The 21,449-nt window shown below is 41.7% G+C and overlaps 1 protein-coding gene across 2 annotated transcripts; it reads left to right on the top strand.

Moving 5' to 3' along the window:
* The first annotated feature begins 855 nt into the window (after positions 1-855).
* On the top strand, positions 856-3,034 carry LOC122645227 (probable purine permease 11). Of its 2 annotated transcripts, none has more exons than XM_043838560.1 (2): positions 856-1,026; positions 1,774-3,034. In XM_043838560.1, exons 1-2 carry the CDS (start codon positions 990-992, stop codon positions 2,874-2,876), a joined length of 1,140 nt encoding a protein of 379 aa, XP_043694495.1. In that variant the 5' UTR covers positions 856-989; the 3' UTR covers positions 2,877-3,034. The 2 variants fall into 2 exon arrangements, with proteins under 2 accessions (XP_043694495.1, XP_043694501.1); XM_043838566.1 differs by having other exon boundaries at positions 857-1,026; positions 1,780-3,034.
* Positions 3,035-21,449: the final 18,415 nt, after the last annotated feature.

The raw sequence follows: 21,449 nt of genomic DNA, 5'->3' as shown, positions 1-21,449 counted from the left end.
AAGACAGCAAAAGAAACACCCCAATAGCAGACTACGAAAAAGTGACTCGTCAGAGCAAAAGGAAACCTGATACCATGTTATGAAATGTATCTCACTTTATTAAATGAATATGTTCACATATATACACACAAGGGGTAATGGAATAACTAAATAGAGTTATTACACGTGGCCAATCCTTATCAATTAGCACCAAAGGCGGTTCCATACCTCATGAAAGGTGAGAGATCTATCCCCTCCGTCTATATGGGGTGTGGGTCCTAAGCACTAGAGCCTGGTCCCACTAATCCCACACCCCATGGAGGGTGTGAGATCTGTCCCCTCCGTGCTCACGTGGGGACCGGATCCAGACTAGTTTTGCATCATTTATTGAGCAAAGAAGATGTGTTGTCCAGGGATGGTTTGAGAGAGTGTGAGGTCTAAGAATCTGCACATTTTTTATTTTGATAATACACGAATCTGCCATGCGTTTCTTTTGCCCTTTCTAAAAATATTGGCTTAGAAAACACCCATGACATGATTCCAATGATTCCAATGCCTTGAAGGTTTGAGAGATTTCTTATAAAAACAAAAAGGAAAAAGGGGAGTTGTACTCTTGGAACCTTATCACTTTATCTTTAGCCGCCTAACCCTTTTGACTTGAATTTCCTTTTCTACCTCCCACTCATTACAAGATTCACAATTCTCTGTTTATTAAAAATCAAAGTTGTAGCTAATGTGTCTTTTTGTACCACAGGGTGTGTGATCTCATGTTCCTACTACACATGATTGATTCCGAAAAAGAACTTAGTAAGTTGGGTCTAGTTTGGCTGGCTAGGAGAGAAGGAATTGTTATTAATGCGCTTCAATTCTAGGACCACAAGTATAAAACTACAAATTCATGTTTCCATTATTTGCTGGGCTTTGCTATCCACATAATTGCTTGCTAGAAGCCATTGTGCTTATATTGATATCTTCTTCTTTTATTCTCTCATTTTATCCTCTTCTTCTTCATGGGGGGAGCTCAAGAACTACAACTCCATGTCATTGGTAAGTTTATATTTGTATTTCCTTCTTCTGTTGAATCAATTCATGTCATACTTTCAGTGGCACTGCAAGAATCCTTTTTGTCATATTAGAATAACTAAATAACCACTTCATAGATTTGGACAAGAATGGATCTTGACTGTTTGGCCATCCAAAGAGTTTATTACTAATTATGGATAGAAAATCATGCTCTAGAAGAAACAGATCTTTCTTGTTTTCTATCAATCAATGGCGAAAGCTACAGGGAGTTTTATACATACATACTAAAATAAACTGATTTGCTATTTCTGTTCTGGAGAGAGATGGTGTGGTGGTGGTGCAGGTGCACCTTAGAGGCTTCTGGTTGAGGAGGAAGAAATTTAACTTTGGTTTGAATTTGAGATCCTTGAAAAACCAGTAAAGCATAAAAATACAAACTTCTTAAGATGGTCAGGAAAAGATTATTCTAATTTGACTCCAATTGTCATGATTATCCTCTTTCTTGCAAAAGGAATTAAGAAAAAGAAAAAAAATTTAATGCTTTTCTGTGTTCAGAAATGATAAATATGTTTGTGTGAACATTACAATATAGGAAACATGAATTTCAAGACATTAATATTAGGAAAGCTATACTAAAACATGCAGAAAACAAGCCTTAAGATGAATTTGAAACACAAAGGTGATCTGTTTATGCTCAAATACAAAAGTTTTTAGATGCAGGGTTTCACTTTTTGTGGTGTGCTAATCTTTCCTTTCTCTGTTTTCTTAATGATTCAGAAGCACAGGAACCAAACTTGGCCAAAGATGAAGCTGTCATTACCGAACCCTCACTTCCTACACCAAAAAGAAGTTATAAGTGGTGGCTCTTAATGGCACTTTACATATTCTTTATTGTCTCAGGCCAATCTATTGCAACTCTTCTAGGGAGACTCTACTATAACAAAGGTGGAAATAGTAAGTGGCTACAAACAATTGTTGTAACTGCAGGCTTTCCATTTGTCCTCCCCCTTCTAATCTATTTCTCCTATAAACCTTCTATCCCAAACCATACCAATACTTCCAATAAGAGGTCACCCTCTATCATCACCCTTGTACTCCTTTACACCTCCTTAGGTATATTCAGTGCTGGTGATAACTTCTTGTATGCATATGGACTGTTATATCTCCCTGTTTCTACATATTCTCTTGTTTGTGCAACCCAATTGGCTTTTAATGCACTATTCTCCTATTTCATTAACTCCCTTAAGTTCACTCCTGTTCTGCTTAATTCAGTAATCATCCTCACTATCTCTGCTTCACTCCTTGCTCTCCATTCTGAATCTGATGGATCCACAGGAGTTACAAAGGCACATTATGCGATCGGATTTTTATGCACCTTAGGTGCATCTGCCCTTTTCTCCCTATTACTTTCACTTACCGAACTTTCATTTGAGAAAGTTTTGAAAAAGAAAACATTTTCTGTGATATTGGAGATGCAAATATACCCGGCAATAGCTGCAACATGTGTTTGCTTGGTGGGGCTTTTCGCTAGTAGGGAATGGTGGAGTCTAAAGGGAGAGATGGAGCAAATTGGAAGGGTATCTTATGTGATGATCTTAGTTTGGACTGCTGTGGCATGGCAAGTTTTTTCTGTTGGTGCACTGGGTTTAATATTTGAGGTGTCTTCACTCTTTACCAATGTCATTAGTACAGTGGCTTTGCCCATTGTTCCAGTCTTTGGTGTGATATTTTTTCATGACAAAATGGATGGGGTGAAGGTGGTTGCTTTGATTTTGGCTATCTGGGGGTTTATTTCTTACATGTATCAAAATTATCTTGACGATTCGAAGTCAAAGGCTACAAGAACAGAAGCAAATGAAAGCTCTAATACTTAAGCTTCTTGACAAGGAAGAATAGTTGTATACATTGAGGATAAATCCTCTTCTAGTACATCTTCTTGTCTTCTTAAGTTGTGTCAAAGGTCATTTTTTTCATACTAAAACCATAAGGGAAATTTCAATTTTATTGACACAAAAGTTCTCTTTAAAGTCTATGTTATATTATGACTTCACTATTGAGAATGTGGTTTAGTTCTCATCTTGCATCATTTATGCCAGCTCTTCCCAATAACACCCCTACCTATTTGCCATGGCTTAGGGAGTAAAAGGGAATGGAGAAGAATAAAACTGAAAAAAGACTGTCTGAATGTTCTCTTCTTTTGTTCAAAGAAAAATAATCTGAAAATTCATCTCAAATGGAGGGCTTGAACAATTTCAAGTTGGTCTTTGGGATTCTAGAGCTTAATAGCTGTGTATAAGCATTTGTCACCCCACATTGTGACCAAGTGGTCACGGGTTCAAGTCTTGAAACAGCCTCTCTGCGAAAGCAGGGGTAAGGCTGCACCCTCCAACCCCACAGTGGCGGGAGGCTCGTGCAATGGGTACACCCTTTTTAAGTACTTGTCACTAAATAACTCTCTTTAGTGATTTAACAGGTATAAGCACTTAATGAGATGAAAACTTTGCACAAAGATTTGGAATAAGAATGGAACTTTCAATGTAGTCTAACCCAGCAAAACCATTAACTGAAGCATCAAGTGAGGCAATTTTATCTTTCAGACAGATTCATTGGAAGGAAATTTTTAGTAGTACTTAATAGGTTTTTGCTGTCACAAGGTATGCCTACAGCTTAGCTAGAGGTTTCATGAAGTTACACTTAACTAGTACAATCAAATGTTTGGAAATTCAACTTACCTAGCTAGAAGAAAGTGACCTCGATCTTCAGGCACTGACTCAAATGTTTGGTTACACTGGATTTCTGAAAAAGGTCTTTTAACTTCTAGTGAAGAATAAATTGAGTTCTTCCCCTTCTCAACCTATTCTTAAACCTTTAATTATTTTGACATGTGGTGGGGTCCAACACAGTGCATGAGGGCTAGAAGATGACAAGTATAAAATGTTCACCATGTTTTAGTGCCAACTGAGCTGCGACATGGCATAGAAAACCAGGACCAGTTTACAAGCTGCCAACCCTTACACTGGAGGACAGCCCTGAAGCTGAGAACAAGATTCTGACTCTTTAGTGCCCCTCAGCTCCATGGAGTAATGGGCTTAAAGCTTTGAGAAGAGGCCCTGCAACCACCTGCATCTAACATTTAATCTGCTTGAGTTTTTTCTATTCATATATTGACCCAAGATCCAAACTTACCCAAAATGCAACACTGCAAAAGTGAAGAAGTTAGAAGTGTCTTACACATGATTGTGCCAAAGAAGGGAGTCACAAGAAGAGCAAGACATGATGGGAGGACAACAAACAGACTCGGGCTCTGATACTATGTTGGAGGATCTAACCCAAAACCTTGATGTTGAAAACAAAACCTAACATGATACGAAAAAGAATGGAAATCGTAAACAACAATCACAAAATGAACACAAGGATTTACATGGCTCAGCAAGATTGCTTACGTCCATAGTCAGGTGAGATCTGTTTCACTATCAATGGAGAATAGGATTACAACCGCTCGTCCTCACACCTCTCTTAGATTTCATTACGAAGAAAAAACCCTCGGTACATATTTATAGCGAAACCCTAAATAGGAATTTTACCGAAATACCTATATTTATAACAAAATCCGCGCTGGTTCACCGAAGCCCCGCCAGAACAGTAGATTAACACTCAAGTGGGCTGATTCCTCCAGGCCTCAAAGCCTTCTGCTTCTTAACAGCCCTTCGGAATCAACCCACAAACTAATCGACGGAATACAAGACATCGTACCTGTACACTTAAGACATTAGGTGGCAATAACTCCTCATGTACATATGAAGACGCCAAGGGAACTGAACTTAACTGATGTGAGGCTATACCTTGTAACTCCCGACATCTAAACAATGTCGTGTATTCTCTCCAAGGGATTGGCATTTACCCAATTCGGAGGTGGATCTGGCCCGATCCAATGAAGGTTACCTCAAACGAAGTTCTGCATTTCAACACTCAGATTGTTGTGAAGGGACTCCAACCAATGCAAGTGGGGTATGGGTGGAAACGTGGATCCACAACCTTAAGAGATTTGATGTAATCTTTTTTTTTTTTTTTTGGTAAAAAGAGATGTTATGTAATCGTTAGACAAAGTTAACACATACAAATCATTATCAACAATCAAAACTTTTAAGACTGAGAATGGAAGGTGTTGGGAGTTATCATTGACCCTACAATAGCATATACCCTTCTATCATAACCATTTTTGAAAATAAGTGCTTGCAATAGAAATTCCTCTGATATCTCATGATTGTATTTTTTGACTTCTTTCCTTCACATATTGTTGCACCATTAATCCTTCAATTTATCATCACTTCTCACAATCAATCAAGACAGATTCTCATTTTCTGCTACTTCATTAGAAGATAATGTATTTGGTCTCAATCCACATGCCGATGTTGGATTTCGTCTAAAAGTGGTACGAATACCGAGGAAAGTACAGGAATGGTGTTTCATGTCAATCAAGGTCCTAATGATATTGAAATTACACTAAATTTTATGTGCAAGCATAATATGACCAAATAAGGCGATACAAAGTGTTTCGGACTAAATTGTCGATCCGGATACCGAGAATCGTGCCAGGGGTAAAACAATCATTTTTATAAAAGGCGTCAGATTGGAGTGAAATTTCACATGTGAGCTTAAAATGATTAAATAAGGCTATCCTAAGAGTTTTGGCTCTACTCGGACCAATTTGGTACAAAAAGAGGGGTAAGGGTAAATTGGTAATTTTCTACCATTTGGTCACTATGCAAGCGAACCGGGTTGGTCATCATCACTAAGACACACTTCCAAAGCATCAAAATGTGGTGTCCCCTTTGATTGAAGACACACAGTGGATGAAAGTCAAAGGAATGACTCCGCATTTTGTCACACGGGAGCAAAAATATAATCTATACCCTACTCAAGGATATAGGCGTTAGAAAGAAAATCCAGAAAAAGAAAGCCCATCAGCAAACAAATTTCAAGAATTTCCAAAAGAAGAAAATAAACAAAGTAAACTGGAAAAGTAGCCATTAAAGATCTAAATATGAGATATCCAATAACCCAAATAGGCGATTACTCAATTGAAACCTGATAAGTACACTAACTATTCAAAACGTCTAAAAAATCTTGCTTAATTTAAAGGAGTTCAAACACATACCTAAGTCTTCGAGAGAAGAGCTTTACCTGGTGAAAGTGGAATCTTATGGTTCTTACACTAATCGTCAATCAACAACTGGAGTGGGAAGGCTCCTAACTGCAGTCACCTGCACTATTAGAACTTGGCCTAATGTGGCTCACAAATCGTACAACAGACATTAATGTGGAAGACAAAAATTGGGTAGGAATCGGGGAACCCTATTCACTTGCCTTCTCGTTTTCATCTAAAGACCGCGACGCTCCAATGGGTCGCGTTTATAAGGCCGCCACTCTAACGAGTCACCTATTGGTTGACACAATAATGAGTCACTTTTGCTTGACACTCTACTAGTTCGATTCAGGGTTAACACTCTGACGGGTTAGGAAAGAAGATTGACTCTCTACCGGGTCTAGTTGACCATAGTGACACTCTATCGGGTCAAGTGCAAGTTGACACTCTACTGGGTTAAGCTAACAGGGGTGACAATCTATCAGGTTACGTGCAGGTTGACACTTTACCAAGTCAAGAATGGATTGACGCGATACTGGGTCAAGAATGGATTGACACACTACTAGGCCAATAAATGGATTGACACAATACTGGGTCAAGAAATGCAAGTTGACGCTCCACTGGGTTAAGGGTTGATTGATACTCTATTGGATAATGGACTAGCGTTCTATTGGGTCAAGTCGCGGGTTGACACTACTTGGTGAAGATATAGGCTAATACACTATCAGGTCAAGATATGGATTGACACACTACTAGGTCGAGAATGAGATGATGTTGGATATGTGTGTCCATCAAACCCGATTCAATCCGGTTCGACCCAATTTATTATATATTAAACATTTCATATATTTTTGTTTAATTTGATCACATGCGATATAAACTTTTTGAGCAATGTATGTCCATAAGTATTACTGTAAATTTGTAGTCACGACTAGGGTTTCGGTTGGGCAGCCCTTATCATATGGTCATCGCATTGGGTATGCCTAGACATGTTTGATGTTGGGGTACGAATGTGAGTACGCACATGTTGATGTGTGTATTGGTGAAGAATCTTATTTTGTCAATTCCCTCATGTATTATTGCTAGATGTAGGTTTGGGATGGACATGTGTCACCAAGACCTAGTACCTGAGAGGGCCTTGTCACTGCATGATATAAGCGTAATCTTTGGTTCACCAATGACTGCGGTTCAAGAGAACTAAAGCCGATGTTTTGGGAATGCGTAAATATTATGTGAGTGAAAGAGTCACTCAACATAGTCTCCACTGCTCGATTGAGGAACATCAAGGGGAGTTAGTCTGTGGATGGTCGGATTTAAATCAGGATCCTGTACCATTTTGTTAAATGGTTTTTGCAAAACATATTTTCACATAAAATGATAATTTATAATTATGTATTTGATTAAAGAATTTAATCATGTTTTGCGGATTTCTATCACGTACACAGACGCTCTGATACGAACATGTACCATGGAATGGGGCTTGGCAGTACCAGTGTACATACCCTAGATTCCCTGACGATGATGTTTAGTGGAGGGTTGGTGCATATTTAATGTGCAGGGGTATTTTTGGGATTTGCTAATTATTAATTGATTTATTTAAACTAATATGGGCTTGATGCTAATTAATTAAAGGCCCATTAATGTTTAAATTAATTAATTAAAATTATTCCCTTTTAGATTCTGCTTCTTCACTAATTAGAAGCCCATCACATAAGCCCATCAGGGTTTCAAATCAAACAGGCGAGAGAGAGTCAAACTCTCACTAGGAATGAGGGAGGCTCTTTAGAACCTCAACTATTTAAACACACCAGAGGGGTACGGCTAGAACATTCCAGCCTTGGACAAATTTTCCTAGCTCCCCCCCTCTGGAAAATCCATCCCCTGGCACTCTCTCTCCTCTCTCCTTCTCTTTTGCTCTCTTGCTCTTTAGAGTTTTGACATCTGGTTAGGGTTTTGGAAACTGGTTTTTCGGATTAGATCCAAATCCTGGAGAAGAAATTATGGTTTGGCTTAGGGATCTTCTACTACATCAAGGAGATCCAGATTAGGGCTTCTACTACATCAAGGAGATCCAGATTAGGGCTTAGTCGATCTGCTCGTTAGGGGAAGAACCATTTTCTAAAGGAGGAGCAACACTTGAGACTCAACAGGTTAGCAAATCTTAATGTTTGTTTTATACATTAAGTGTCTTAATTATTTGATAATCATGGGATGTGAAAGAAAACCGAATCGATCTCTTTTCCCTTGTGCATTCGGATGGGATGGTTTCCTCTTCCCTTTTGTCTTTCTCTCTTTCTCTTTCAGTTCCTTAGTTTATTCCAATATGTATGCTTTTATCATCGTATCACTCGCTGTACGGAGGCACGGATTTGTCCACCACTTAGTAATGGTATGATCTAATGTTAGTTTGCTTTATTTAATTGTTTCTTAACTCGTTTCTTTGTTCATTTTTCTTTCTTTACTGTATTTTAGCTTCTTTACATTGCATATCACTATTGTCCCAATTACATTTACGCTCGTAGCTAGCTTAACCCAAAAGTCCTTAGAGCTGCTCAGGCATGAGGGAACCTAATCCCATATTAGAAGTCAGATAAGGCATCTTAGCCTCGTTTGAGTCTGCAAAAATCACCAACACATTTTGGCACACCCGGTGGGACCCTCATAAGCCAAGAGCTATAATGGTCAGACAAAAGAAAGGACCTGGACATACTCAATAACAAAAAGACATTGTGGTAGGAGCTGAGATGGACAATCCCACGACCTCGAATTTTACCGACCAGGGCAAGGACGAGCCTTCTAAGTCACAAGGCAGCAACGCAAGCGATGATTTGGTTCATCAGCTGGCCGTTATAATGCACGATGCCATAAGTCCGATTTCTGAGGACATGTGGCATTTGGTGACCACTCTATGACCCATCGCTAAAGATATGTGCCACATGATGGCCACAGTTAATCAGGCTACCATAAACCTTAATCAGGCTGCTACAAGCCAATAGACTCAATTTGAGCAACTTCGCACAATCCTGGCGGCTCAAAGGCCACCGATCACAGTAGGGGCAGGGCAAAAATTGGGGTTCACCCCATAGGAGGCCTCAACCACACAGGCTGACGGAAGCAGCTTTAATGCTTACCAGTCAGGCCAGGGGCAGCAGACCACTTACTTTAGCAGTTCTAGCCAAAACCCCGTCAGTGGAGACCACCAGCCTAGGATTAGTTGCCCACAAACAACCTACATTAACCCACTGTATCACACTATGCCAAAAGGTATCACCAATCCCGTGGAAGCCCATGCTGGTAACACCGTTCCTGCGGGAACACAGGGTTGCTCCACCTATGCAGCTTCATTGGGTATGAATGGACCCCCACAGCTGCAGCCCCCCATTGAGGGTCAGGGTCATGCTACTACCAGCTTCGCCTAAGCAGGGGCAACTAGGGCAAGTCATCATTCTACCAACTCCATCGCTACAGGGGCAAACTCTGTCCCACTTGGAGGCTATCAGACACAAAGAGAGGCAGAGACCCCATTAATGCCTCAGGCTATAGGACAAGTGGGACAACCTTTATGATGCATGGAGAGAGCAGCCTTGGAGTAGAACAAAGGCCAAAACTATTTCTTGGCCCTCAACAGGGATCAAACCTGCCCAACATTCAATGGCCATCCCTCGTGCAAAGGTAAGCCTTCCTGTAAGGGACTCAGGTAGTTATCAACCTAGATGAATTGGCCAGAATCATCCAGGACAACATCAGCCATTGTCCCGATTACATTTATGCTCTTAGCTTAACCCATCCAGTCTATAGGATACCATACCCTGAGTATTTTGATGCGGTCGATCTTAGCAAAAACCAAAAGATCCCTGATTTCGCCAAGTTTTCTGGAGAGGACAACCTCTCTACCATAGAGCACATAGCTTATTTCACAGTTTAGTGTGGAAACCTAGGGGCAAATGAGGCCATCAAACTAAGGTTGTTCCCGAATTCTTTGACAGGTTCAGCCTTCACTTGGTACTTCAACCTGCCAGCTAATTCGGTGTAAAGTTAGTAGGAAATGGAAGAGTTATTCTACACCCAGTTCTATCACACCAATCTGGAAGTCACGATAGGAGACTTGGCTAAAATGTACTAGGAGCCGAGAGAAATCGTAGATAAGTTTATAACACGATTCAAAATGGCTAAGTACAAATGTCCAACCTTATTGCACAAAAGTGAGTACGCAAAGATGGCCCTCGGAGGTTTGAGCTTCGAACTTAGGAAGAGGTTCACCAACCAACATTTCACTGACCTTGGCCAGCTAATCATACAGGCCGCTCCTTATGAAAAACTACTGAGAGAAGAAGAACAACGTAAGGCGGCCTCTATAGGAACCTATTACAAGGAGGTTATAAACAACAATCTGCCTCTTTTAGGGGTCAGTGATAGAAAACAGGTGGACTTTGTCAAATTCGAAGTAGATGCGGCTGAGATAGCTGAAGGAAAGCCCTATGTTTGCAAAGCGTTGACCAGGTCAAATGACCAACCTCGACATGTCGAATAAACGAAATCGGCACCTCAGAGGATGTTTGATGCCGGGGTGAAATACTCTTTCGACATATTGAAGGTTGAGTTTATCTTTGACCAACTCTTAAAAGATAAGTAGATTAAGCTTCCCCTAGGACATCAAATACCGTCCAATGGTGATCTGAAAGATCAAAAGTATTGCAAATGGCATAATTGCCGCACACATACTACCACTAATTGTGTTGTATTACGCAATGCCTTGCTGAAAGCTAACACAAACGGGCGGATCAAGTTCCCTGAAAAAGAAAAGAAAGTAATGATTGTTGAAGAAAATCCTTTCCCAGTCATGAGCATAGACCTCTCTAAGATGGTTGCACCAGCAACTAACGCCAATGTCACGACTAGCGTGGCGGGGCAAACAGAAGGGGCAAATCACTCAGACCGGGTACCACCACCCCAGAAGAACATGTTGAATCCACAGGCCGCCCCATTCTAGGCCCCAACTGATCTAGTTCAGGATAAGCCAATTGCTACACAGGCCGTGAGAGCTTCTGGTTCAGGCAAAATGGGCACAAAACAACCCAGCTTCATCCCCAAAGAGCAATCACAGGCAGGCCAAGCACTAGCTAGAGGGGACATAGCTTCCTTAAAAGTCAAGAAGTAGGAAAAAACGTTTTGGACCATCCTTGAGCCATTTAGTTCATTCAAATATAGGGATGACAAACCGTTTAATAATTGTTCTTCTTCTTCAAGGAGTGCTCGCAGTTTTCAATGAGGTGTTTGCACTCATTGTAAACGTTTGATTAAGGATGGCCCGCAACAGGGGATTGTCCGGCCATCAAGGCGTCAGGACAAAGGATCAGTTTCTTTCCCAAATAAATGACCAATTATTGAGGTCGAATATGGGGCTCAATCAACCAAGTCGAACAGGTCGGGTCCCAGCCCATATCAAGGGAGTTATTCAGCTAGACCATCGGCCAAAGACCATTTGGGGAAGGTCACAGTCAAGCAACGCCTCTCGTATGGTCAATCAAGGTCGATATACCCAACTATGATCTTTAGTGGAAGACGTTCCTTAATAGTATAATCGAACGCTCTAGGCCAATGATGGTGTAGCCGAAACCAAGAGGAGACCAAGACTGGATAGTGGCACGCCATCCCAAGTTCCCTGCTAAACTAGGATGGTCGAAGATGACCAGAACTCTGTGAAGAAGGTGCCAACAAAGATAAGCCACCATTAGACATTCTCAAAGAAGTATAGGGGAGAGCCACCATCCAGCCATGACTTCCCAAAGAGAGGTTGACCTTTCTTCAGATTCAAGCAGGCCAATCGAGTAAAGTCAAGTAATTCTTCAGCAACCAAAGGTTACTAAAGACAAGGAGCCAGTCCAAGATTCAGATGTATCCGATTATAAGACGGAGGAGAATGATCTGGACATCTTTGGAGAGCAAGCCACAGACCAGGAAACCAAAGCTCCAGACACACAAATTAACATGGGCAATCCTAGGGAAGATGATTTTATAGACTTTGTATAGATGATGTTCAGATCCATATAGTCTCCGGTTTAGATCTTAATGGCGTACGTCCTACCTAGGATATTTGAATACCAGCCCAGTCAAACAACCGAACTTGATGGTGACACAGAAAAAGAGTTATCTTCCGGAGTAATGGACATCGAGACTGTTCTAATAGAAGAGAAACCAAGTGGGGGCAGACCGATGACAGCCTCAAGATCATCATCACTAGGGAGATCGAGTACATCTTTGATACTCCTGTGACTCAGAAAAGAGTGCCAGACATCCTTGGTAAACCTTCAAAGGAAATGCATCAACATTTGAAACCCCTTTATGTCCACTCCCACATGGAAGGCAAGCCCATATCTAGGGTGCTAGTTGATAACGGTGCTACAGTCAACATCTTGCCATCAAGAATGATGAAACAGCTAGAGAAAGATGAGATTGACCTCATACCGATAGATGTGTCAGTTACAAATTTCCTTGGGGGAGCCACTAAACCGAAGGGCGTCCTACCTATAGAGTTGAAGGTTGGCGAATGCACTTCTATGACAACATTTTTGTTATGGATAAGTCAACCCATTGTAACGCCTTGCTAGGGTAAGATTGAATTCATGCAAATGCTTATGTCCCCTCATCACTTCATCAACTGCTTATTTTCTGGCACGATGGAGGAGAGGTCAAGGTTGTGACAGCCGATAGCCGGCCTTTTATAGTTGAGGCAAGCCATGTAGAGGTCATTTTGTATGGAGGACGAATTGGACCCATCAGGTTTTTAGGAGCAGAGGAACACGGCAGACCAACATCCTTGATTACCACAACCACAGTAATGGAGGAAGTATTTTAGATGAGGAACGCCGTAAGGGGATCAGGATCACCATCTAGTAATGACGGGCGACTAGCTATCAATAAAAAACAATCATGAGTCAACGACGTCAGGCCATTGCAGAATCCTCAGAAGGCTGACCCTTTCCGGACTAGAAGGGAGGATGTCCCAGGACATAAATGAAGTGGCCGAACCAAGAGCTAAAGATAAAGTCTTCTTGAAACCAGAGGTAAGGTTGGAAGACCTTCGGCCAACACAACCCAAGATGAAGGAGACATTAGTTGAAGTGCAAGATCCATTGGTGGAAGTCAACTTAGGGACGGAGGAAGATAAAGGGCCTATTTTTTGTTAGTAGGCTGCTCAATAGTGAATTTTGAAACAAGCTTGTAACTTTGTTGAGTTGTTATAAAGATTGTTTTGCTTAGGATTATTCTGAGATGTCAGGTCTAGACCGAACGCTGGTCGAGCACTGGTTGCCTATTAAAGAAGGGTTTAGGCCAATTAAACAAGCACCCAGGAGAATGCCGCCTGAGATCATCCTAAAAATTAAGGACGAAATAGAGTGACTACTTAAGGCCAGTTTCATAAGAACCGCCTGGTATATTGAGTGGCTGTCCAATATAGTACCGGTCATTAAAAAGAATAAAAAATTGAGGGTCTGCATCGACTTCAGAGACCTCAACAAAGCCACCCCCAAGGACGAATATCCTATGCCATTAGCTGAGATGTTAGTCGATTGGACGGCCAAGAACCAAATCTTGTCATTTATGGACGGACACACAGGATATAATCAAATCTTCATAGCTGAGGAAGACGTGGCAAAGATAGCCTTCCAGTGCCTAGCGGCACTTGGTACTTATGAGTGGGTAGTCATGACGTTCGGCCTAAAGAACACAGGCGCAACTTACTAGCGGACTATGAATACTATCTTCCATGATATAATTGGCCTTTTATAGAAGTATACATAGATGATGTAGTAATAAAGTCCAAAATGGAGGATGAGCATCTTGACTATTTGAGGAGAATTTTTTAGAGAATGAGGGTACATGGTCTCAGGATGAACCCCCTAAAGTGTGCATTTGGAGTGGCGGCTGTGAACTTTCTTGGTTTCTTAGTTCACTAGAAAGGGATTGAAGTGGACAAGAACAAGACTAAGGCAATCAGGGATGCAAAACCGCCCACCAACAAGAAAGAGTTACAAAGGTTCTCGGTTAGGTTAATTTTCTTCGACGATTCATTTCAAATTCTGCTGGCCGAACAAAAGTTTTTCCTCCTTTATTAAATTATAGGGCAGATGAGGATTTCCACTGGAGCAACAATCATCAAAAAGCGTTCGATGAGATCAAGGAATACCTTATTAAACCCCCCGTTCTGATTCCACCAAGAACGAAAGTGCCCTTAAAGCTGTATATAGCGACATCGGATCATTCCGTCGATGACCTGCTAGTGCAAGATAACAAATCTGGGGCTGAGCAGACTGTGTTCTACCTCAGCCGAACATTGATACAAGTAGAACAGAGCTATTCGGCCATGGAGAAATTGTGTATGGTGTTGTTCTTTTCATGCTCCAAGTTATGATACTATCTTTTACCGACCACGATGAATGTGATTCGTCAAACATATACTAACTCGGCCTATTACCAGAAGATGAACGGGGAAATAGGTATTGGCGTTAGTTGAGTTTGCTCTGCAGTACATTCTCCAAAAGGCAGTCAAAGGACAAACCTTAGTACATTTCTTGGCCGATCATCCTCCAATCTCAGCAATCAGGGATGAAATGCCAGAGGAGGTGTCTTGCATCAGTTTATCCTCATGGCATTTGTTTTTCGATGGCTCCAGGACTGAGCAGGCAGTAAGAGCTGGAATAGCCATACAGTTACCAGAAGGCATAGAAACCCACTTGGATTTTCACCTTTATTTTCCTTGCTCCAACAATTAGGCCGAATACGAGGCTCTTATCATTGGGATGAATATCCTCCTTACAATGGGAGCATTATTAGTTGAGATCATTGGAGATTCACAACTGGTAATCAAACAAGTACCAGGAGAGTACCACTATGAGAGTAAGCACGTAGTCAAATATCATGCGTTCGTGTGTAGGTTGATTCAATGTTTCAATGACTTGTCGATAAAGTATGTTTCCCGGTCAAGGAATCAGGCAGCTAACAGCCTAGCTCAGGCCGCATCCAGTTTGCATTTTCTTAAGGACTGTTTTAAAAAAATGATTGTGATCCAGAAGCAGTTGTTTTCATCTGTCCTCAACTGCGACCAAATAAAGGTGAGCTAGGTGGAAGACACACAGCCAGGCTGGAGGCCACCTATAATTCACTATTTAAAGAACCCCAGCGTAGATGTGGATAGGAAAACCAAGTACAGAGCCCTAAGCTACATCTTGATAAGGGAAGACCTCTTCAAGAAGGGATAGGATGACTTACTGCTTAAATGTGTCAGCCTCAATGAGTCAATGATAATCATGGCTGAGACACATGAAGGAATTTTCTAACCACACCAACCAGGCCCTAAGATGAGATGGCTGGTTCGAAGGCATGGCTATTATTGGCCTACCATACTGACAGATTGTGTTAGATATGCCAGAGGATGCCAAGCCTGCTAGCCACATGGGCCAATGTAGAGGGCACCGACAATGGAGTTTAACCCTGTTATAAAACCATAGCCATTCAGAGGATGGGCCATGGATCTAATTAGAAAAGTAACACCTCCATCCACTAAGGGACATTGTTTCATCATTGTGGTGACAGATTACTTCACAAAGTGGACCGAGGCCATACCCATGAAATTAGTCAATCAGTTAGACATTATCAGGTTTTTGAAAACCCAGACTATCCGCAGGTTTGGGCTGCCTGAGTCTATCACCTGCGATAATGGATCATTATTCATTGGTGACCAGGTCGTTGCATTCACCAATGAACTTGGGATCATGATTACACATTCTACCTCTTACTATGCCCAGGGGAATGCTCAGGCCGAGGCCAAGGTAGTGGATGATAACCCTAGAACTTGGGCGGGCATGTTGTCTGAGGTGTTGTGGTCCTTTCATACATCACGATAAACAAGTACAGGGACCATGCCTTTCACCCTGATTTATGGCCATGATGCAGTCCTCCCTATGGAGATAAGAGTAAGGTTAGCTAGGGTAGCATTTCAACAAGGGTTTATGCCTACGGCTTATAACGAGGCTATGCTGGCCGAACTTGAAGACTTAGATGAAGAACGTCTTGCAGTCTTTGACCAAATACAAGTACAGAGAGAAGAGTTACAGCGCCCTACAATAAGAGGGTGGTTCTTAAGAGTTTCCAGGTAGGAGATCTCGTCCTAAAGGCTATATTACCAATTGGCTTGAAGGACCATAAGTATGGTAAATGGTCCCCTACCTGGGAGGGACCATTCATGATGCATCAAGTACTCAAGGCAACGGCCTATAGGTTAAAAGAATTAGAAGGGACCATTCATCTAAAGCCCATAAATGGAAAGTTTCTAAAAATTTACTATCCCACGATATAGGATTTGGGCAAAAGGTATGGCCTTGAGGAATTCAAAATTGACCAACTTATCCGGTCAAGCCATATGAGCTTGTACCGTGAGAAAAAGAAATAAAAATTCAAAGTTAAACTAGGGAACATTCACGCTACATTTTTAGTAGGTACGCAGGCCTACTTAAAGCTATTTTCTGGAAAGGTATCCCATAAATCATCCCACCGATCTTTTAGTTCTGCCACCTCCTTCTGTGTCGCGGCTAGTGAAGTGGTCTGGCTAACCTTTAGCGTACTTGCTTCCATGGTTGCTTCCTTCAAAGGCCCAGCTTCCTTGACAAGAGCATTGAACCCCGTGAATGTCTTCGCTACCAACTTGGCCTTGTCATCCTAGCTACGATGGATTGCAATGAGTTTGGCCTCCAAGCGTGAGACTTCAGAGTCAAAGGATGCAAGTTCTGTCTTGAATAATTAAGCGGTGGTATCCAGTTGGCTGAGCTTGAACTTAGATTCCTCCATCCGTACGTTCAAGCTGTACCCATTGTTGATGGCTTTCTCCAAGTCTTGGACAGATTTGAGAATAGGGGGAGCAGTAGCAATCAAGTCCAAAATGGTGGAGGCATCTTGCGTGACCCATACCTCTGCAGACTCTGGAAGGTAGCTACAGGATTAGAGCACTTGTAATGGTTCGATCAAGGCAAGCAGCTTGTCTGGGTTGACTCCATAAGGAGAAAGCTGCTTGAACTCGAGGAATTCCTTTTTCGCTTCCTCAATAGCAGACATGTCTGGGACAGGCCTCATGGGCTCGTTTATGATCTTGTCTTCATGACTCTCCACTAATACTGAGAAGTTGGCCAAGACGGTGTTGAAATCAAAGTCCTAAGCACAGGGAACGAATAGTCAGACGGCCTCAAGACGAAAGGAGGTGATGGAGAAAAATGAATTACCAAGAGATTTGGCAACGAACTAGAAGTTATTGGAGGGTTAGAGGTGTCAACATGCTTGCCAGAACCTGTAGCCTTGAAGGAAGGAGACAGAACAATTGGTAAGGGTAATTTCGATACCACCTCGTCTTTATGAACACTGGCGGCAGGGGCTGTATCTTCTGAGTCAGAGTCAAGTTTCAGGATTTTTGGTGATCCTCCCTAAGTAGTCTTCTTCAAACGACGCCCAAACCAAAGCCTCCAAGCCCTCCAAGAATCCCTGAAAAGGCTAGCCCTTATCCGGACCCCTTGGAATAAGTTTGGCCTAGTACAGAACCTTACCCAAATAGCCCATTTCATCCCTGTCGATACCAAAACCCAGATAGACACTAAAAGACCTTGAGTTGACATCGACCCTACCTTCCATCAACATCGAGCCATGCCCTCTTATTATCGGGCAGAACACCCTACTGTCTAATCTCATTCGACATTCAAAAAATAAACTTTCACAGTTGAGGCATTTCCCTCAATGTCGAGTATTGTTCATCGACAGCCACTCGATTTTGACCTTACCCCTCCTCGATGTCGACTAGACCCCAGTTCAATGTCGAATCTATACAAATTCGAGAAGTAAAATCTTGCTATGTGTAGCTCTGATTTCAATTCCTTTCGTGACCAAATCTATTTACGGTACCTTGGATGCATATAATGGCTTCCTTAGGCCCCAAGAAACATTTTCTAAGGCAACTAGCCACTTACTATCATCCTATTGGCCGTAACCTTGACCAAACACCCACTGTCAATGCAAAGACAACTCCTTTGGATAATCTCGATCAAACCCAGCATCCCTACATGAATTTGGGAGTGCATACACCCCTCTACACCTATAAATACACCCCCTCTCATGTTAGGGTTAGACAGTTCTCCGTTGGTGCTTGCTTGCCTCAGTTCAGCCCCCATTCCCTTGCTTTGAAGTTTTAGCCCTTGGCCTCTTACTTGGCCTTAGTCTACCACTACCCCTGCCCCCTTGGGTGTCATAAACCATTAAAAGCTTCAAGATCAAAGCCATAATACATACATCCGGTAATTTTGTTTTGGCAATGAAGCATCGCGTACAAAGAGACAAGAGAAGCCACCACAAGCGGCGATACTTGCTGCATGTGCAAACACCCTGAGTTACAAAAGGGAAACCTCCACGCCTTTGTTTCGATTGTTTTCAAACTTGGTAGATATCTTTACTCTTAATTTTACTTGATTTTCATGGTTTCTACCTTCTACTTTGTTTTGCATCTCCGAAGAAATGCGATTCCATCTCTCTAGATGGTGGTCACACTTACTCCTTGCCTTTCTCTTTTTTCATGTTATATCTCACCTTCATGCATACATATCTCCATGATCCTCATCCCTTGTAGTCTAAGACTTCCTCATGCAAATCTCCATTTTGATCTTTTCACATGCCATGCATATATTTTCATGCTTTACCTTTAATTCATATGCTTCTCCATGCACATATATCTAATTATTATCTTTTCTTTCACATGATCATCATCTTACTCTGCTTAGCTTAGTGTCGACTATACTTAGGTTGTCTAGATTTTGAGTCCTTTCTTTATTTTCATGTATACTAACCCCTACCATGCAGCCAAGCTTCCAGGTATGTTTTCTTACCTTTTCTTGTATTTTTTTTTATTTTCTTGTACTTTGCATTCCCTCCCAAAAGCATGTTATGACCCAACCTTGCCTAGATATATAATGACCGATAAGTTCGGGCAGACTGGGGTGCCTAATACCTTCTTCGGATCATAACTTGACCCATACCTAGACCAATGGACCATTTGTCCCCAAAAGGGCGTTCTTATGAGAGTCATTACATTTACATTATGGGTCATAGACCCTCCTCTAGGTGGCAACTCCCTACATTCATTTTCACCTCTTTCTCTTCTCCCCAAAAAGAGTGGGTGAGGTGGAGGACACATAGTGGTCTCTCGCCATGTCATTGTCCTTATAGTGGCAACTCCGTTGTGGATTAATTTTTACTTGTGAAATTGGGTCAAACTTTTGATGTGATAGGCATAATGTTGTACTATTATAACATATTTTTTCTTTTATTTATGCTTTTGGATGCTAACTTCTATGCACTAACTTGCATCATGATTCGCATATACTATCACACACTTTTGGTCATCCAACAATGCATGGTTTAACCCCGTTACTTACACCTCATAGCGTAACCCTAGGCCCAATGTGTAGACACGCAGCTTACCCTTGGTGAAACTATAATTTTTAATACCGTAACATTTGGTATATCAAAAAGGCTTGCACCATCGTACCATTTGATCATCTTACTCATCGGAGTGGTGAGATGTGTATAGGAGCACCTTGCTAAGGGAACCCTTTTTCGGTCCTATTTTCCTTAAACCGATAGGCATCATGTAGGGATCTAGAGCCCAACGCTTAGGTGATGACACACTAGCTGTAATATTGTTTGAAAATTGAACTGGCACTTTATTAACCTTGTTCTTAACTGGCTTTATCAATCATGATCCCGTCATAGGCCCACTTCACTAATTTGCGGCCCCTAACATATAGGCCAATCTAGAACTTGATCAACTTAGCACCCATACTTACTGATCCTTCTTTAGGATTGGTGTGTTTGTTGTGAACTTATTTACGCATCATGTTGCATATCATACCTTTCCTATGGTGACGTACTTGGGATACGAGGTTTTTCATAGGCTTAGGTCCTTTTGAAGTTTCCTTTTGGTTTAATCGTGACCCTATCTAATTAGGAACCATTACTTCAGGACGGCAGGATATTGATTCTACGACTGGTTGGGCTAGGATCGAAAGAAGACTAGTTTACATTTCAAGACCTCCTAAACCAGAGATGGGTGATGAAAACAATCGTATAGACATAGAGTAGCTGAAGGCTCAAATGCAACTCTTAGTAAGCTTAGTGACTAAGATGGTGACAAGTGTCACTACTCTAGTGCTACCGTAAGCCAGTTTAGACTAGAGTTGCACACGACTCCATGGAGGGTCTTCACTTAACCCTAATCTAGCCTTAGAGGATGAGGTCATTACATCTGAGTTACAACCCTCCATTGACTCAATCGAGACCCAACTCCTGAAGTAAAAGGTTGAGAAGTTAGAACATGCTATGGAGAATGGCAATGGGGTAAAGGATCAAATGATCGACTCTGAGGGACTTTGTTTCTTCCCTGAAGCACGCTTACCTGAGGGTTTCAAGTGGGTATCTAAAAAATTTGATGGGATTGGGGACCCACGAGCCCACCTTAGGAAATATGTAGGCCAGATAAGAATCAATAACTTCTTTGAATAGAAAATGGGCTAGACATTCCAAGTGTCTTTGACTGGGCCCACCTTGAGATGGTTTATGTCCTTAGATTCTCTCAAACCCGCACTTGGGATGACATGGTGAAGGCCTTTAAGAGCCAATACTCATACAACACTAAGATGGAGTTACTTGCCGAGATTTGGAGACCACCAAGCCAGAGACTAACAAAGGGTTCACTCAATACCTGATGAGATTCAGATCCAAGGCTGCATTGATGTGGGATTGGCCCACAGAAAAAGAACAAGTCAAGATGATCATCAAGAATCTCCAAATGGCTTGCAAGACTCACTTGTTTTCCCAACCCTTAACCACTTTTGAAGCCTTATTTAAAGCGGGCCAACAAGTTGAGATGCCTTGAACCCTCCTAACTTGATTCGGGGCAATTCTAAGCAGGATGTGACATTGAACAACCAGCGAACTGGGGTTGGCAAAAAGACCTTTCTAAGTATGAACACCGAAGTGAATGTGGTGGCACCGACCATAAAGGCCCCACTCTTGATTGAGAATGATGCTCTAAGGGCAAAGAAGAACCGATAAAAGAGATAATTTATAGATGTAGGCATGCCCCTGAGTTTAGTCCTTAAGAAGTTGATCCGAAAAGGACTTTTGACCAAGATTCAGTCGGCTAACTTGTCGAACCCATTATAAAAATGGTACAAGCCCAACTCTGTTATGAGTACTATCAACAAAATGG

Source organism: Telopea speciosissima, chromosome 1 (assembly GCF_018873765.1).
Source record: "Telopea speciosissima isolate NSW1024214 ecotype Mountain lineage chromosome 1, Tspe_v1, whole genome shotgun sequence".
Lineage (NCBI taxonomy): Eukaryota > Viridiplantae > Streptophyta > Magnoliopsida > Proteales > Proteaceae > Telopea > Telopea speciosissima.
Note: the sequence above shows the minus strand (reverse complement) of the source record. Positions and strands in the feature narration are given on the sequence as shown.

What these genes read in the sequence shown, in the direction of transcription:
- LOC122645227 (XM_043838560.1), top strand. Translation starts at nt 990, where the DNA reads ATGGGGGGAGCTCAAGAACTACAACTCCATGTCATTG. An exon ending in ACTACAACTCCATGTCATTG is followed by an intron (nt 1,027 to 1,773) that starts GTAAGTTTATAT and finishes GTTTTCTTAATG; the next exon opens with ATTCAGAAGCACAGGAACCA.